General features: G+C 38.3%; 1 protein-coding gene across 5 annotated transcripts in view; it reads right to left on the bottom strand.

Annotated features, from left to right (window-relative positions):
• CDIN1 (CDAN1 interacting nuclease 1) overlaps positions 1–16,031 on the bottom strand; it is a 204,253-nt gene extending 188,222 nt beyond the window's left edge. For 2 of the 5 annotated variants that reach the window (XM_027572448.1, XM_027572451.1), the window contains exon 1: positions 15,667–16,026. In XM_027572448.1, coding sequence (XP_027428249.1) covers positions 15,667–15,767 — 101 coding nt within the window. In that variant the 5' untranslated portion in view covers positions 15,768–16,026. Of the gene's footprint in view, positions 1–15,666 lie in introns of all 5 variants that reach the window. The other 3 variants (XM_027572449.1, XM_027572446.1, XM_027572447.2) reach the window with 3 other exon arrangements.
• Positions 16,032–19,145: the final 3,114 nt, after the last annotated feature.

Below are 19,145 nucleotides of genomic sequence, written 5' to 3'. Positions count from 1 at the left end.
GCACATTATTTTGTCTGGGTGTCCTTTTCCATCAACTCTCCCAACTGCCGACATGGTCTTCCCCCTTTCTTATGTAGGCAAGAGTCCATGCTTTAGAACACTTGAAGAAGCAGTGCTTGGAGTATGGAAACTAAATTTTCTTCATTAAATCTACTGAAGCAGATATTAAAAATGCATTTAATATACTGGCGATGGTCGGTGGGCACCGCTGACTGTGACAGGCCGGTTACTGATGATGTGCCGTCAGATGGCCTTCTCAGCAGGCGCCTGGGTCTCAGGCTGCTGAAGGACAGCAATATCTTCCCTTGTGTGTAAGCTCTATTCATCTCCCAAGTATTTACTAAATCACAGGCCTCTGCACACATAGCCCACGTTTCAGAGTATGCTAACAAATGATGGATGGCCTCGTCAATTCATTATGTCCTGAAAGCATGGTTTCCTGCCATTCCAATCATCAAACCTCAGTGCTTCAGAGCTGATCAGTCCCAGGGAATATATTTTGCAGGCTCGATTAAAAGAGTAGAAGTTCTTTCCATTAGAGGCTCTGACACTCTCCCCCCAGCTGTTTGTTGCTTCTAACAATTATTTGGGCAGAATATTCACTAAGTTCAGACAATATTCAGATAATATAACACTGACAGGTTTTTTTTCTTTCTGTTTGCTAAGATGTAATTTACCTATGACAAAACAGTTGAGATATTTAAGAGTGAAATTTGTGTTTTAAAATAATTTTCCTTTTATGTACAGCAAGAAAAACCTTTAAAATATTTTATATCATGTAATATTTTAATGTAAAGGCATTAGTGGATACATTTCAAAGGAACTTTCAAGGGAATAACCAGTCTCTAAATCATCTAAACCTTTTAAGACAATAATTCATGAGAGTTCTGTTAATTACAATCTAGATAAAGGTACAAACTACTTAAAAATTCTTCTGACAGTTCCAAAGTTAGATAATAAGAGTTCAACTTGTCAAAGAAATAAACCTCTTAAAAGAAGATATATTTTCATTTCCAAGGTTATATATGTCAGTTGTCTTTTCTTTAAGCCATTAAGAACATTTTTATTTTTAGCTATGGCTTATCTATGGAACAGAAAATAATAGCACACTCATACCTTTCACTCAGAAACAGTAAACTTTATAAATAAACGGACAAACTTACCACAACTAAACAGATAGCTGAGCTTTGAGGAAATGGGGTAGTGTTAAAGAGCGAAACAACTTGCTATAAATAAGCTCCTGAAAATGCTAAAAATTAAAAAAAAAAAAAAAAAGTGCCAGACTCCCATTTAGCCAATAGCTAGGTAGGCTCTGAAGTACCCACAATCAGCATAAGCTCTGCCATTCACCTCAACCTTGACCTCAAGATTAAGCTCACTTTTATTGCGCACAAAGGTCACCTGTATTAGGTCAAAATTCAAAGTCCCTTGTCAGAAAAGGTTGATATATTCCAACCTTTTCTTCTCCATGCATCAAATTTTTCATGGTAAAGTCATATTCAGCAGACAGTATATTCAGCAATTTATTGTGCCATTGTAATACAGTGCAGAATACAATTGTCCAAAAAGCTATAACATGAATAAAATATTTTTCATGACAATGTACCAAATCTAGACTCCTTACACACCCTTAACAGATGAAATAAAACTAACCAAGTCTCGTTTTCACACTTCAGAAGAGTTATAAGGAATTGTCCTCAAAATACATTCCATAGTACAATTATGACTTTTCCATTACCTTTGGCTACAGGCACTATTTTTCAGAGTATCATTCAAATTTTTAAGTATTATTATATTATTATTATTATTTTTAAACACAGTGATTTCTAACCAGTTTTAAAACCTTTATTCCAATCTGGTCTAAGTAGCTTAAGTGAAGTATGAAGTAGGTCTAAACCTAAAAGCCTCTCCTCAACCTAGAACCTAGAAGATATGCTCTACAATAAACAGAATAGAAAAAGAAGGGGAAGAATTACTATCTTGCCCAATTCATTATTATTCTGATGATATGATCAGCAGAACTGCACAAATAAGATAAATTAAGCAAATTCTTTGCAGGCAGCATTCTAGGATACACTGTAATTAATAATAACCAAAGCCTTAAGGGGCAATATTATTCTCTGGTTACAAGACATTTGTGTTTTAAATTTTTCTTTAAAAAGTTTATGCAATTTCTTTGTGTTTACCACAAGATCTTTTCATAATCAGTATTAGTAGCATGAATAGATTTTAAGATTGTTTAAAAAACACTCATTCTTCAAATTTATTAATACCTATATTAAACACTAAAACCAGTGTTTAAAACACTAAAACCAGTGTTTACACTCATATTATGACCTGGAACATCCCACAAAATCTCCATGCCCTGGAAGACTTACACCTGAACTCACATAATTACTGGACTCCAGCTAGTTCCTGGTGGCAGAACCCTGACTACAAAACTGGTATTCATCCTAATATCTTTCATAAATTCATAACCACCTTGCTATCAAGGTAGGGCAGGAATATAAAAGTATTCCAGAATATGGAAGTTTATATTTGAGGAATAATTAGACAAGAAAATACTTAAAAATTTTCAGGTTTTAACATTCTCACTTACTCCGGGGGGGCGGGGGGGAAGAAGAATCAACCTAAACCTACATATCCTCATCTGTCATCCCAAAAAATATCCCATCTTGGTTGCCACTATCATCTAAGGACTTTACTGTAATTGACTAAAAGTAGGTTTCCTATTATCCTGGGAGTAAATGAACAACACTTTGGAAACCTAGAAAATAAAGGGGCTGGTTTTAGGCAAAATTTTTTCAGTTCTGATGTCCTGAGTCTAATTATTATTAGCATAAATACCATTGCAATGAGCATCCTTAAATCAATAATGGTAACAATAACAGAAACAGCAAAAATTTATTCAGCACAGTATTAGGAACTTTGCCACTCATTTTATATGTACTACCTCATTTCAAGTTCGTAACAATCCCATTTTATAAATGAGGTACCAAGACATGAAGAAGTTACCCAAGGTCACCAGCAAGTAACTCATGAAGCCAGAATTCATATGTCTATTTCCAGAACCAAGCTCTTTAAGCCAATTCATAAAACTGCCTTTACAACAAAAACCTGAACCACCTTCTGGAGTTCCCAATAATGGGTTTTGCCTCCTATCGATTTATAAAATAATTAACCATAAGCAGAGAGAGCTAATAAAGCACCCAAGGTCAAGCACAGGTTATGACAACTCTGCCAAACAACACCACCTGGCCAGCCCACTCATGTGGGCCTATCCCCACGAAGAATTTCTCTTGTTATTCTAAAATGCATATATTCTTGCCTAATGTTAATTTTATTGTCCATTTGTTTTAGCTATACACTGTCATATTACTTTATTACTGACACTTTAAATGTAGAAAAGAAACACATTTGAACACGGGATAATTGAATCTTTATAAAATTGTACAAAATCAAATTATAATCAACTGGGTATCTTCCCATTTGTTTTTCATTATAATTATAGAGATGCCTTATTTTCTTTTTATACTGGAGTGACTGCCAACTGAAGACGTAACAGCTAAGCTTGAAGTTTCTCAAAAAAATAATTTCTGACATGATAAACCCTCAGGTATACCATTGGAACATTTCCAAATTCCTAGAGAGAGAGTAAATCACTGTAATATCTCTAAAGTTAGCTAATTAATCTATTTCTGAAAGGAATCAATTCTCCTTAAATGAGACATACATATGTGGCTTTTTTTCTTTTTTAACCAGGCAGCACTTTTCTCAGGTCAGTTCAAGCAAATGTCCATTATGATATATATCATAATACCAATAATATACTAGGTACTGCTAAGGCTCACAACTAGCATTTTAGTTCCCACATTAACTATGGTGGGGAAAAAAATATATGTATCCTCTCTTTAGACAAAAAAAAAGGGGGGGGGATAGCCCAACAAAAATACTGTAAGAATAAATAAAATATAGATGTAAGCATTTTGAGCCCTTTTAGAAAAAAAGCTGTAAAAAAAAAGAATAAACTGGGTTAAGAAAATTCTGGAAAAGACATGTTAAAGGGCCATAATGTACAATGCAAAAGTCTCAAATTGGTGATGGTATGCAGCGGTGTGGGGGGCTTAAGAAATGCCTTTGGTGGCAGTGGGGAGAGCCCAGATTTGTCACACGTTAGCCAATTTCTGGGGTGTAAACACTCCTGCCATGGCTGATATTAAGCTACTGGATGTGAGGTCACAGCTTGTAGAGTCAGGAAAAGATACTTATCAACAGCTCTCACAAGCCAGAAAGAGCCTGCTCCAGCACCCACTGGCTGTGGGCCAAATTCAGCCCACAGACTTGTTCTGTTTGGCCAGGAAACCATTGGCCCACAGGGTCTTTAAAAATTCCAACAAAGTGACAACATTTAAAACTCAGAATATTTCTTCTAAAAAGTGAGATAGAGAGCTGCTTTCTAGAGAATAAAAGACCCAGCGGCACAGGGCATAAGGTGGCAGTTGCCACATTAGTACCCACGACTGTCCTTTCCCTTAGCCACGATCCCAACCAGGCCAGCTTCATTCATTCACTCCTTGTTGGTACCTGCCTGGCCCCTCAAGAGACAGGAATCTGAGATCTGGTTAAAGAGCACAAAGGGAGAGTTTGACCTCCAGATGTGTAACTTTGTTCAAATCACCTGGTGGCACTCTTCCCTCGGTTTCTGCATCGACAACATTAACTGATTTGACTAGATGGTGGCTAATTGGTATCTCAATCCAACACTCTAGAAGTCACTGAATCTAAAATAATAAGAGAGGTATGCAGGTTCCTCTGGAGGAACTTTTGTGATTTGCACCGGAAGAGTCTCCAGCATGTCCACCACAGTGCAAATAAAAATTCAAACGTATAAACTGGAGGTTAAATGTATTTTATTTTTACATATGTATTTTAGTTGGCCTCAGGAAATAAGAATCCAGATAATGTTGACTTCGCCAGTTAAGAAATGATGTTTGTGAGCTATTTGTTACATCTAAACTGTAAGAGTCTGTGGGGTTTTTTAATGCTATACAACGAAGAGTCTCTCTCACAGCCCCAGTCCATTTACTATCGTAGCTAAATGGGGCTTGAAGTGCAAGTTAATTTCAAATTTTATTAGCTTTCCCTACCAATATTATTAGCAAAAACAAATAGCAGTGTAATATACCTTGAGCAAAAGATGGTATCAGCTTGGAAGAGTTATAGACAGAAACAAAAAAGAGGAAAAAAAATCGCCAGTCTAATTTTACATGTGATTGTAGGAAGATGCATTTAAATGACGCTTTACTCTCCCACGTTCCACCTACCAAGAAGGCTATCCCTACAAAGAGCCTTATTCCCCTACTAGTCTTAAACACCATTCTATAAATTAGAGAATCTCAGGAGGCTAAGGTGTGGCACAGCCATGAGTGACAAACCACAAAGAGATTTCACTCTGTGTTTCTATTCATGCTGGCCCTGGAGTTGGGTTCCCACAGCATTCCTAGATTAAACATCCCCAGCTCTGACCCTCTGAGAATGATCACAAATATTCATGACAAACATAATTCATGAGTTTGAGAAGTATAAATCTGAATCTTTCATACCACTAGCCTGATTTGGGGAAGACCACATCAATCAGCTACTAAGTGAGCTTAACCAAACACCTGCACCACAAAGCTTTAGACCTTTGCCATCCTCTCTAGTGCTCGCTGCATGTCTGGAGATTCCATCAGTCATGAAGTGATAACCCTGGTAAGTATCAAGGGAGTGCTATGCCTCCTATTTCCTAAAACAGGATAAATACAAGATCAGAGTTTACAGCTCATCCTTTCTTGAGCTTGGAGCAAAGGACAAGTCTCAACAATAATAAAAATAAACATGTGAGAAATAGAAGAGTTATGTTGGAGGGGAGAGAAGGGTGACAACATACCATGTATTTTTAAGCCTTAGTATTGTAAATGACTACCACTCCCAGGACATCCTCAGAAAAAGCCCAAGCTTTATACGGAATCACTCCAATTAGCAGGTGCCAGCACCTGGTCAGGGAAAGACCCAGTACTACTTATTTGACTGAATAACAGTATCAAAAAACATGAATCCACTTACTTTTTCCTCTGCTTGTACTGCTTTCTCAGATTCAAAATATTTATTCCCATGGTCTTCAAGTTATTTCTCTAAGTTTAAAAGTTTTCAAACATTTTAAGCAGCTGAATCTCAATACTGAAAACACATAAAGGAAATAAGGAAATAATTCTTAAGATATTTTAACATTTTACTTTGGACAGAAAATTGCAGACCTCTCCATTATCTCAATGATACTGCAGGTATTTATCAGGTCACGATTTGAATACCAAACTTAGGTTAAAAGACAAATAAAAAAACTTTATGCACTGTCCTGAAACCAGAAGGAACAGAAAAGATCAGCCCTCAGGCAAGAGAAAGCGCTTGAAAAAGTTGACAATGTCAATCCTGTCACTGTTCCCTGGCAAGAAGGAAGCTTTGAGTTACGAAGAAGAACTATTAACTCTTAAATACATTATATCAAGATGCCTCCTGAAAGGTAGGGATGGAAAGAAAAGTAGAGGCAGGTATTTAGTACCCCAAAGTGGCCAGGAAAGGTTTGGACTTCTGACCAGCTATTACTGTCTTTAATACACAAGGCACAGACTCTCTATGCTGGTCTCGAAGCCCATGGAGCAAGCAAACCATCCTGGAACTGGCTGTGTGCTCTGTTCCCCTAAGAAATGGAGACTCGTCTTTCAGTTAGAAGCTGTACCCCAACACCTTTACTGTGTTCACTGTGTACCAGCTCATGATAGAAGAAATCTAACAGCAGAAAGAGAGAAAGACACCTTGAATTAAACATTTGAAAACATTTCCTCTCAGGAAAAAGCCAACTGAAAATAAAGGAAAATTTATTATTTACCCATCTCCCATATCATTTTCACACCGGTATATAACTTTTATATGTTAAGGTCACTTTTCCTACTTAACTCTGGAAAAGTACTTGTATATTGATTGTTTTGTTTTTAAGGAAAATTCAATCAATATGGCAAAACTGCACAAAAGGTGTAATAAAAACATACTGGTAAATTCAGTCAACATTTGCTGAAAGTCAAATAATAAGATATTATTACCCTAAACATCCATGGAACATTTTTCTCCTAGGGAGATATATAATTCCTCCTTATTGTGTCTGTAAACATTCTGATATGAGTTATTACTTAGTAGACTAAAGTTTGATGTCTGAATATAGACTTTAAAATGAAGTTAATAATCTAATAACATGAAAACTTCCCCCCTCAAACTAATAAGAAATAGCATCAGCATGGGTTCTTCTCAAGATAACATTATCTGAGGTTTTCTCCAAATACTCTTTCATAGAAATTCAAGCTACTTTTGCAACTATGCAAATCCAAAAAGGCACAGATATCTGATCAAAGCACAAGGTGCCATATCCTTAATAAAATAACCTTCCAGAAGAGTCTTTAAAGCTAGGTGTACAATGCAACAACAAAATAAAAACCTGAAATCTTATGAAATAAAAAATCATATTTTAAAAGATGACTAAAGGAAATACAAGAAATAACCATATTCTTTTCTTAGGCCACTTTTTAGGCCAATTTCTTTTCCAATTTGCCCTAAAGATCAAAAAAATACTCCTAGATATATTTCCTAAGTATATGAGTACTATTTTTGAAAGTCATGTAAATTAGTTATATTTCCTTAGCAAAACCACCAAAAGAATTTCCAGCCCAATAAAAGGCTGATTTTTTTCTCCCTTTACAAGCTAGTCTCACCCATTATTCTGGAACTCAAGTGCACCACAACATTATCAAAAGAATAGAAAATTGACCACAAATTGAGAACCAACTATCAGTTCAACTTTGAGAACAAGGCAAATAGGAATAATCTTCCAATTTAAGTAAATCACTACTAATTATAGACTGCAATGTGCTACTGTAATTCTTAAAAATCAGTGCATCTGGGTTCAAAAGTTTGGTTTTGTTTTTTTCTAAATGACGTTATATATTACTATGAAAGATTTGGAAGACAAGTTTCTGATATCTGGGCCATATTCAACTAATGATTAAATCCATGTGTTCAGAGCCATATAATCAACTGATCCGTATCAAAGCAAAATTTTGTTTTATATGTTTCGGAAGGTTAGTACTCAGACATTTCTTCTACTGTAGGCCAGCTACTAAATCCTAATAATAACCATAATCATATTTACCATCCATTAACTACTTATCAGAACGTCTACACTATGCTAAGTGTTTTACATGCCTTATTTTACTTAATCCTCACCACAGACTTAAGGAACTGAACGGCAAAGGCAATACACAGAGTAAGAGTCTGCAGCCGGACCCTGCCTGGGTTTGAATCCCTCTTCTACTTCTTAGCAGTGAAGCTCTGTCCCTTTTTTTTTTTTTTAACAGATGAGGCAACTGTGACTCAGACAAAAGTGGCAAAACCAAGTCATTCCCCAAGAGCAAATTGTTATAGGAAGCAAAAAACAATGGAATACAAGACTCCCCATGGATCAAGAGAACAGCTTAAAATGCATCACTGGAGGTGGGAGGTAACATTATTCAGAAAAGGGTAACTGTAGTCAACAGCAGCACCAAAATAAACTAAGCCACCCTGAACAAAGGTAAAACTTAAATAAAATTGTGCTTGTCCCAAGCAAGTCCCTTAGCTACTCCACTCCTAACCAGACCAGACCCTAGGTCCACCATCAAGTACCACTAAGTTCTACCCTGGCAAATACACAATACAGCCAGCCCCAACTCCAGTTTTCAGGTAAAAGTAGGTGAAGATCTCAAGAAAATGAACCAACTCCATTGGTTTAAATACAGGGAGCCCAGCCAAACAAGTTTTTAACTACTCCTTGTGAGATTTATCTAGGAACAGCCTCATATGAGTAAATGGTTGCCTATACTATGATCCAGGAGTGGAAAACAGTAGATATTGTGGGCCAAGAGAGAAAACATACTTAAGAACGGGGAAGGCACTCTTAGAAACAGCTGAGCCAGAATCTCTAAGGGAAAAGATATAGCAGCAATGTAAAGACACTTACTTGCTTAGAGATGTATGGTATCAAGAGTTTGACTTCTGACTCGTTAGTATAGGCATAAATAGCAACCAAATAACTAATGCACGGCAAGGGAACTCAGGGAAAAATTAAATTTGTGCCAAAGGGCTCAGTTTACCAGCAAAAGAATTTCTAACCAAGGTATATCTCCTCAAAGAAACCCACTTGATTCAACATACATGTACTAAATGCTCCACAAATTCTTTGTGGATTCTGTGATTCTAATAATTTATGGCTACTGGATGTGTCTTAAACTCTTTCCTCAGACTACAGGTTATTCAAAATTAATGACTACAATGTCTTATCTGTTTTCTAAAAAATACTCGAATAGTGCCACAGACACAGTGAGCACACAGTGAATTATGACAGACCAAATGCCAAGAGAGGTGAATGAACTGCAAGTACCAGTGAAAATCATGGGCTGACTGTGTGATGGATTGTTTCACATGAAATGGTGGTAATAAATGATATTAGCTGAAAGAGTATTCCAGTGAGAGAAATAGAAAATCACCATTAGGCAAATACCGGTAATAACAATTTCAAGCAAGAACCACTGATGGATGCTTATATCAACAGAAAAATGTGATATGAGAAAAAGAATATTTGCATAGACTCAAAGGATATCCCCACAAGGTAATTATTGGAAAGGGAATAGTAGTAATTTTATAATGGAGAAACTTGGCAGACATCACACCTTAACCAAGTGAATAAGGTTAACCTCACCAGCAATAAGATATAAAAAGTCATACACCCCGATATGATGTACTGAGAAGGGTACAACAGCACTTCTGGGGGTATTTTTGCCAAAAAGGTTTACCCTCAATCTAATCATGACAAAACATCAAGTACAAACTTAGGGACATTCTACAAAATAATTGGCCAGTATTCTTCAAAACTGTCAAGATCATAAAAGACAAAAAATAATGGTAAGGAACAGCCACCAACTGGAGGAGCCTAAGAAGACATGACGACTAAATGTAATGTGTGATCCTGGAATAGCAAAGAGATGTTAGTGAAAAATCTAGCAAAAGTTCAAAACAGGCCTATAGATTAGTTAACCGAACTACATTAAAATTAATTTCCTGATTTTTATAATTGTACTATGGTTATGTAAGATGTTAACACTAGGGGAACCTAGGTGAATGGAATATGGGAACTCTCAAAGAATGACTAAAATCAGATACATATGTAGTGTTTAGGCAGGAAAAAAAATGTAAAATATAACCTGACTGGGTTGGGGGCTTCTACCTGAATAAGGAGGTCCAGGAAATAAGCTGGGAGATGCAAATCAATGAATGTATCCTCAGCGAGTACTTAAATACAGTATGCCCTATATTCTTGGGCCCAAAGGGTCCATTACCTGTAAAACTGCAGATCAGAAAAGAATAGAAGGAGGGTGACTTTTGGAGTTGTACAATATTAGACACCATAAAGCCCTATCCCTTCATTTTAAATTGAACGATTATATAACCAGAGGGTTAAGAGGACTGCCCAGGCTCAACCTAGTGACTTGTAAAGACATAAATTTGTAATTTCAGTGAAAACAAGGAAGTCATGGATAAGTGAGGCTAGCAAGTAGAAGCCACAGTGAGTGTATGGGGGTGGTGGGGATTAAACCACATCTTTACCTTTGAGCTAGACAAATTAAAAAATTAATAAGAAACAAAGCCACAAAGAATCTAGAAGGAAATTTAGGTGAAGATTTAGTTTTCATGTCTTAGGACAGGACAGGACTTTCTCAGCAAAAAAAGGATAAACTTAAAGTTAAGCATACAAAAAATAGAAAAAGGGGCACCTGGGTGGCTCAGTCAGTTAAGGGTCTGCCTTCGGCTCAGGTCATGATCCTGGAGTCCCGGGATCGAGTCCCGTATCGGGCTCCCTGCTCAGCGGGGAGTCTGCTTCTCCCTCTGACCCTCCCCCCCTCATGTGCTCTCTCTCTCTCATTCTCTCTCTTTCAAATAAATAAATAAATCTTTAAAAAATAAATACATAAATAAAAAATAGAACAATATTTAAAAGCAAACAACTGGGAAAATATCTGCAACAGATATGACATGTAAAGGATCAACATCCTTAACATATGCAGATCACTAAACAATAACAAATCAATAAACAATAATAGCAAACACTCCAATATAAAATTAGACAAAGGACAGCAGGCAGGTAATTCAAAAACAATAAAGTTAAATGGTCAATAAACAACTGGGGAAATACACAATGCATTATAATAAAAAATGCAAATTACAAAATGTCACTCTTGACCAATCATACTAAAGATTAAATAATGACACTCTTTAATGCTGGCCAAAGTTGTAGAGACAAATCCTCCCCTGCCCCGGTAGTAATAGGATTAGTATAATCTTTTTTTTCTTTTTCTTTTTCTTTTTTTTTTTTGAGAGGGAGAGAGGCAGGGGAGGGGTGAGGGGAGAAGCATAGGAAGAGGGAGAGGGAGAGCATCTTAAGCAGGCTCCAGGCCTAGCTCAGAGCCCAAGGGAGGGCGGGGGCTCCATCTCACAACCCTAAGATCATGATCTGATCTGAAATCAAGAGTTGGACACTTAACCAACTGAGCCACCCAGGTGCCTCAGTATAATCTTTTTGATACTAATTTGTCAATATACACCAAAATCCTTCAAAATATACATATCCTTTGATTTGAAATAGCTCATAGTTGTCAAAGTGTGGTCAATGAACTCCAGTGGACTCCTGGAGTCCCTGAGACCCTCTCAGGGGTCTACAAAGTCAAAACTATTTTTATGGAACTAGTAAAACGTGACTTACCTTTTTCCCTGTGTGAAATCTGCATGGATGATACAAAAACAATAGTGGGTAAAACTGCTACCCCTATGCATAAATCAAGGCAAACTATTCTAGGAGTCACTGTAAATTTCACTGCAACACACTTCCAGGACAAAAAAAAAAAAAAAAAAGCCAGTTTGGGACTCCTGGCTGGCTCAGTTGGTAGAGCATGCTGACTCTTGATCTCAGGGTAGTGAGTTCAAGTCCCATGTTGGGCATAGGTTTACTTAAAAAAAAAAGGCCAGTTTCACATAAGAATATCTTAAGATTCACTTATTAATTTTATTAAATCTCAACCTTTGAATACACATCCTTTTAATATTCTATATGACAAAGTAAGAAGCAAATACAAAGCAAATCTACGGCATATCAAAGTATGATGGCTGACTCAAGGGAGAACACTTACATGATTGTTGTAGAGCTGAACTAGCCACTTTTTCCATGGGACAACTTTTTTACTTGAATGAGCAATGAACAAAGTATAATTATTTAGATTTGGGTATCTGGAAGACATTTTCTGAAAAATAAACAATGTGAGCCTGTCACTTCAAAGAAAACAATTGATAATATTTGCTGCGATGATAAAACTTGAGCTTTCAAGGGAAAATTCAAATATTGGAAAACTCTGCATCCATCACCATAAGCTTGACAGCTTCAAATCTTACATACTTTTCTGATGAGATCAGTGGGGATATTAATGAACATGATTTTTTGATAATGTATAATGAAAGGTGACAACATTTGGAAGATTTGCATAACTCACAACCAACATTTTACAAACAAACAATGCATGGATGATAAAAATCATGCATGGGTGAAAGATCCACTCAAAGTTCAAGACAGGCCAGTGGACTATAATATAACAGAGTGAAAAGCTCCATGATATGGTTCACATTCTACATTGTAATTAACCTTTGAGAAAATACCAATTGTTAGGTTTTATGTACTAACAAAAATATCCACATTATCTAAAAAGCCTATTAAATTATTCTTCTCTTTCCGACTGCATCTGTCTGAGGCTAGGGTTTCTTCATATTCTTTAATCAAAACAACATATTACAACAGGTTGAATACAGAAGCAGATGTCTTCCTTCTATTTAAGACAGCCGCTAAAGAGATCTGCAAAAGTGTAAAACAATGCCATTTTCTCACTACTTTTTTGAAATGTTATTAATCATAAAAATATGTTAACACAAAATGGGCTTTTTAATTTCCCAATTTTAATTTGTATTTTGGTACATATCAACAGATGTAATCGACATAAACAAAAGTTCTTTGGGGGTCTTTGAGGCTTATTTAGAGTATAAAGAGATGTGGAGACCAAAAAGTTTGGAAACTACTGATACAGTCACTCTCACATCTGTGAATCTAAAGTAAGAAAATAAGCAGAAGACTGGGCATTATATAACAACTGTATCAGAAAATTAGAAAAACAAAACTTTTGACGTCCAGTAATAAGAAAGTGGGTGGTACATATAGAATGTGATATTATTATTTATTTGAAACAAATTGTGAAGAATTTTATGAGAAGTGCTCACAATATGTGAAGTAAGAACAGGAAGACCTACAAACTATATTAGTAGTGGCAGTATTACACTGAAAAAAAGACTACAAGGAAATATATAAAATGTTAAAAGAACTTTTCTGGGCCATGCAATTATGAATACTTTTTATTTTCTTTACTGAGCATGCACAACTTTTAAAATCAGGAAAATAAAACTTTAGCAACTTTTTAAAAAACATTTCCGTACTGGGGAGCCTGGGTGGCTCAGTCTGTTAAGCTTCTGACTCTTGATTTCAGCTCTGGTCATGATCTCGGGGTGGGGAGATGGAGCCCTGAGTGAGGCTCTGCACCTGGCATGAGAGTCTACTTAGGATTCTCTTTCTCCCTCTCCCCCTCACACTTCCTCTCCCCCTGCTCCCCAACCTCCACGCTCCTGCACATGCTCTCTCTCCCTCTCGCTCTCTCTCAAATAAAATCTTAAAAACAAAAACAAAACCATTTCAGTACTTTTTTAGAACTCCGTGTAGGCAAATGCCAACAAAAAATAATTGTCACTTTTATTATTATTAATATGAAAACTAATCCAGGCAGCTTAGTGTAGAATTCTGAACTGAAAGTTAAGAAACCTGTATTCTACATTGTTTTGCCATTAAACATCTCTGGGATTTTGACAAGTCACTTAACCTATTTGAACCACCAGAAATTATCTATGAGGTCCTTACCTGACTGACTCTCTAGTAAAATGATCTACCAAATCTAAAGGTTGTTCAAGGCCTTTGCAACAACCACCTAGTGTAAAACGGTGCCGTAACGAAAACTGTGAGGTCAACTCCAAAAACCACACTGTTAATAGAATTTCCACTCAGGCTGCTAAATGACCCTTTAATCCCTTCTTTTGCAGAGTAGTAGTACAGACTCTCTAAAGTTTCCAGGGGAAGAAGAGTTAGTTATTCCCTGGATGGTATTTGGGAAAATTGAAAAATATCTGGCCATATCATGAATAAGGACAAAAACAAAGCACATAAGAGCATAGGCAAGACAGCATGGTGCCCCTAAGGAAGGGCATCCTTCTTTAGTGTACTTCCTAAGTCCTCCATAAGCATATGGGGAGGTTACCTCTTATGGAGATGAGGTGACAAGGGAAAAAAAAAAAAAGAAAGAGATAAAAAGAGGTGGGGAAAAAGAGGAGAGAAAAGGGAAAGAAGCAAAAATACAGTAGTAATATGAGAACATAACAAGAGCTCCATCTTCAAACTGCCCAAAAAAATCTACCTATTCCCTCAGCTTTCCCCCCATTACATTGTTCATTGGCAGAGCTGGCAAGAGATAATGAAAGAAAATTAAATTCCAGTTTGTCAATTTTGTTCCTTGTTGGCAAGTTTGACAAAAGTCTTAAAAACTATAAAAGGAAAACTATTGCCTTTAATTATATCTGGAAAATATTAAAAACATTTTACAGATGAGGAAAACTGACTCCTTCAAAAAACAGGGGTCATAAAAGACCTTTAGTTTACTCTTCAATTTGTACTTTATTAATACCAATTATCCAGTAATCTCTCTTTCTTCAAGGAAACACTTCTTTGGTGATATCTGTGCAAGGGTGGGAAGTATGAAATACACCTGGAATGTGTGTGTGTGTGTATATATATATATATTTTTTTTAACAACCATATATGTATATATATGTATATATGGTTGTTAAAATGGCCAATCTTGACCCAAGAGTGGAATCCCTAGGGCACCAGACTCTGACTGGACTGACAAACACTTGAGATCACCTAATTGCATTAGAGAGTCAAAGTTGAACAGTAGGAGGCCCCTTTAGGCCTGTGGTCCCTTGTTTGTTTCCAGGGGCCAATCGAAAAGGGTCTTCCATTTCCTCCTTCTGAATCTAGAATTTGTATTTCCACTTTGAGAGGGCCCGGCCACCTATCATTCATTCCTAGTATCTGTCAATTAACCAGACATTTAGGAAGCACCTACTATGTGCAGCCATCACATAGAACACACCAAGTTTTCAATAAACGTTTGTGAACTTGAATTTAATTTCAAGGTTTTGGGAGACTGCCAGGGATTCATCCATTTAAGAGTCTCCTGTGGAAGACAGGTGAAAGAAGAAACCTTTTCACATCCTTGATCTCCCAACACCAGACACTCTTGTTCCTCCCCGTTCATGTGTGACACGTGGCTCCTAAGCGCTGGCTGGGATGCCCAGGCTCAGCTGCTGCGGGCAAAGCGCTGTGCGAGTGGAGAGACGGACACTTACCTGGGGAACCTCTGCTTCAGCTTCCTCAGGCTCTGCCTGGTAGGCGGCACAGACACTAGGCACTGGGCTATCTCGTCGTACTGGGCTTTGGTCAGTATCATGTTGGGCCAGGGACTGGAAAGTGGCGGGGACAAGGAAAACACACCCTGGGCTCCAGCAGCCTTGGTGCCGGGAGACGAGGGGTGGGCACACAGCGGCACGGCGCCGGGTCCTAGTCTTCTTTGGCTTGTTCCTATTCCCCCTTCACCACCAGCGGCACAGCTTAGGCTTCACCCGGCTGCTCCGCGACGGGGGCGGGCTGTAGACCCGATTGCCCTACCTTGGCTCTCTGAGCAGTCTCAGTGGGCCCGGCCGAAGGCAACCGGCCGCCATGATAGTTAAGGGCAAAACGACCAGGAAGTAGCTGCCGTCAGCAGAGGTGGCGCCTAAATCGCTGCGGGCTCCCGTCCAGGCAGTGTCCACCAGGGATCAATCTCCTTCGTTTGCTGAATTCACTTTCCCGGCTACCAGAAGTCAGGGAGCCCTAGCGCACAGACCCGGCGGCAGAGCATAAAGGTGCCCCACCATCCTTAAGCCTGAGCCCCGGAAAGAGACTGCTTGGGCGCGCGATTTGAATACGCTTCCAAACGCGCCGTTTTAGCGCAGCTCCAATCGGAGGCCAACAAAGAAAGTCGTCTTCACCCAAGTCTCTCCGCACTCTGCGAGCGGGAACCTGGCAGTTAATCCCCTCTGGGATGGCGGTAGACATACAGCTTGGCTTGTGCTGAGAAGTCCGACAACTTCTGCAGCTCGAGTGGAAGGCACTTTTGGTCATGTAGGGACACAGAATAGAAAACACATCCGACATCATCCAACAGCCCACACAGTAAAGCACATAACTCTCACTCCCCAGAGTTAGGTGCTTACTGACTGAAATCAATTCTCACTCCTTTTTGTATCTTGACCTCTCAGAAAATAGTAGGCGCTCAAGAAATGTTCGGAGAAATGAGTCACTGAATGAATTTCTGTTTTCTTGAGGTGTTGTAATAGATCTCAGCCCTCCTGAGGCAATTTATTAGGACATCATCCCTTTAATCCCTTTAAAAAAGTCTGGTTCGGGCTGCCTAGGTGGCTCAGACGGTTTTAAATATCTGCCGTCAGCTCAGGTTCTTATCTCAAGGGGCCTGGGATGGAGCCCCATACTGGCTCCCTGCTCAGCACGGAGTCGGCTTCTTCCTCTCCCTCTGCCTCTGCCCCTCACTGGTGTGTGCTCTCTCTCTCTCTCTCTCTCTCTCTCTCTCTCAAGTAAATAAATAAATAAATAAATAAAATCAGGTTCTTAGAAGGCCATGTGTTTTGTTTCTTTTCAAACTTTAACATTTTAAGCAAAGAAAAGCTGTTTCCATTTTAAAGGTTTTTTTTTGTTTTTGTTTTTGTTTTTGTTTTTAATCTGGAATAAGGCCTGGGTTGGAAATTTAGCTTAGATATGCTTTCTCGGATAAATGTCTTAATCCATCTAAGCCTTAGTTCCTTTGTCTGTAAGATTGATTTTTAATTCATGGCCTAAGAGAGTGTTACTTTTTGGTGTTGTAATTAAGCATTAATAGTTGGCAAGACCATAATTAACATTAAATAAGTTAATCCAAGGAACAGAAAGATTCCTTAGCGTAGTGTCTGGCAGATAGTCTATGTAAGATAAGTAGCCTTTGTAAGACCACTTGACAATGATAAGTCCCATGGACGTGGCTGTTGACCAGGTATTGTTTGTCCTCTACACATTGACTCACTTAATCTTCATAATTTCCTATGAAGCAGATCCTATTGCCATTATCATCCTCCTCCTCCTCCCTTTGGTGCAGGGTGAATAAACTGAGGCATAGAAAGGTCAGGGTAACTTTCCCAGGGGTCATGAGAACAAGTAAGCAACAGGGGTAAGAGTTTAAACTCTCAAAATTTCGTTCCAGGGTCTGTGGTCTTGCCAACTCTTAATTCTTAATTACTACACCAAAAAGTAACACTCTCTTAGGCCAAAGGTTAAGGAACTTTTTTTTTTTTTTTTTTGAAGGGAACAATCTCCATTTCAAAGAACCTTTTAGTCCAGGCTTTAAAAAAGCTTCACCACTTTATTTTCCCAGGCATCTCAAAATCCGGTATCAACAGTGAATCCTGAATTCAGCAACCCTAGTTTTGTTTTATTTTGTATTTGTGTTTAATATTTACATCAGAATGGTTTCCCCCCATATGCTTTGCATCTAGCCCTGGTTGTGTGACATTAGTACATAACTATTTATTTATGGCAGCGTGTCCTGGAGTTGCCACCTGGCTAGTTTGTTGCTGACCCTGCCATGACTTTTACATGAAAGCTAGTTGACGATAAGCAGACACCACTTGATCCCCCATTCCTTTCTCCTTCCCCACTTCACTCTTTGCAATTCACAGCCAACAGATTTTTATAGAAAACATCAGTTCAAGGATGTTTGCTCTAGTTATTTTTTATGGTAACTCGTCTCTCTGGCTCTTGTCCTGCATTCACCCTCACAACGGTTCAGGACAAAGCCGGGTTTGTTTTTCTGGTTTTTATTTTTAACATGCTGGCAGTTTAAAATTTTGACCCAAATCCAGTAGATTGTTTAAGAGTTAGCGCCAAGGGAAAAAGCACAGTTATGTTGTTGTTTTCATTGGCAGTGACAGTAGTGTTGTTTATTAAGTACAAAATAGAAGCAAAGCAGAAATGTGGTCGAGGTGGTGGTGGTGCTTAGGTGTTTTTTATTTATTTATTTTTTTACACGAAATGCTCGGGGTAAGACCATTAATCCTTTGAGGCTCCTTTCTCCTCCCACCCCCCGCCGCTTACCCTCCTCTCCTCCATTCTGTCCCATCTCTCACATCACATTCCATGCCCCTCATCTGCCATATTCCTTCTAGAGCTGCCTGCCTTTCCATTTCTGAAGTTTCCCTACTGTTTCTCAGTCAGTCAGTCAGTCAGTCAGTCAGTCAGTAACACCAACCACCTACTAAGTAAAGTAGGTCATGAAATGAAAACAATACCAAACTAAAAACACAAAGAACTAGCTACCTGTTTCAAATCAGTCATAAATTGTGTGGCCTTGACCCAGTGACAGCCTCTCTGATCCTGACTGCCCTCATTGTAACCCGAAAAAATGGAACTTTATAGTTCTGATAGGGAGAAAGACTCTACGGATATGGAAAATGTGTATGAAATCATAGCAAGAAAATGTGTCAAAGTGGGGAGCAGTACAGCTCCCTCAAAGAACCTCCAGCCCTGAAAGATGGGCTGGAATGAATGGCTTGACCAGATTTCTTTCTGCCAATTCCTGGACGCTGTGAATGATGAACAATTGTAAAGGAGTGTGGGGTTGGCAGGAAGGCATCAGAAGGTCATTTCAAGAAGAGTGCTAAACACAAAAGGACTAAAAATAAGAATGAGCCAAGTCACGCGCATGGGAAAGTTATTCTGACCGGAGCAAAGAGTTCTAGGC

This window comes from Zalophus californianus, chromosome 6 (assembly GCF_009762305.2).
Source record: "Zalophus californianus isolate mZalCal1 chromosome 6, mZalCal1.pri.v2, whole genome shotgun sequence".
NCBI classification, from domain to species: domain Eukaryota; kingdom Metazoa; phylum Chordata; class Mammalia; order Carnivora; family Otariidae; genus Zalophus; species Zalophus californianus.
Note: the sequence above shows the minus strand (reverse complement) of the source record. Positions and strands in the feature narration are given on the sequence as shown.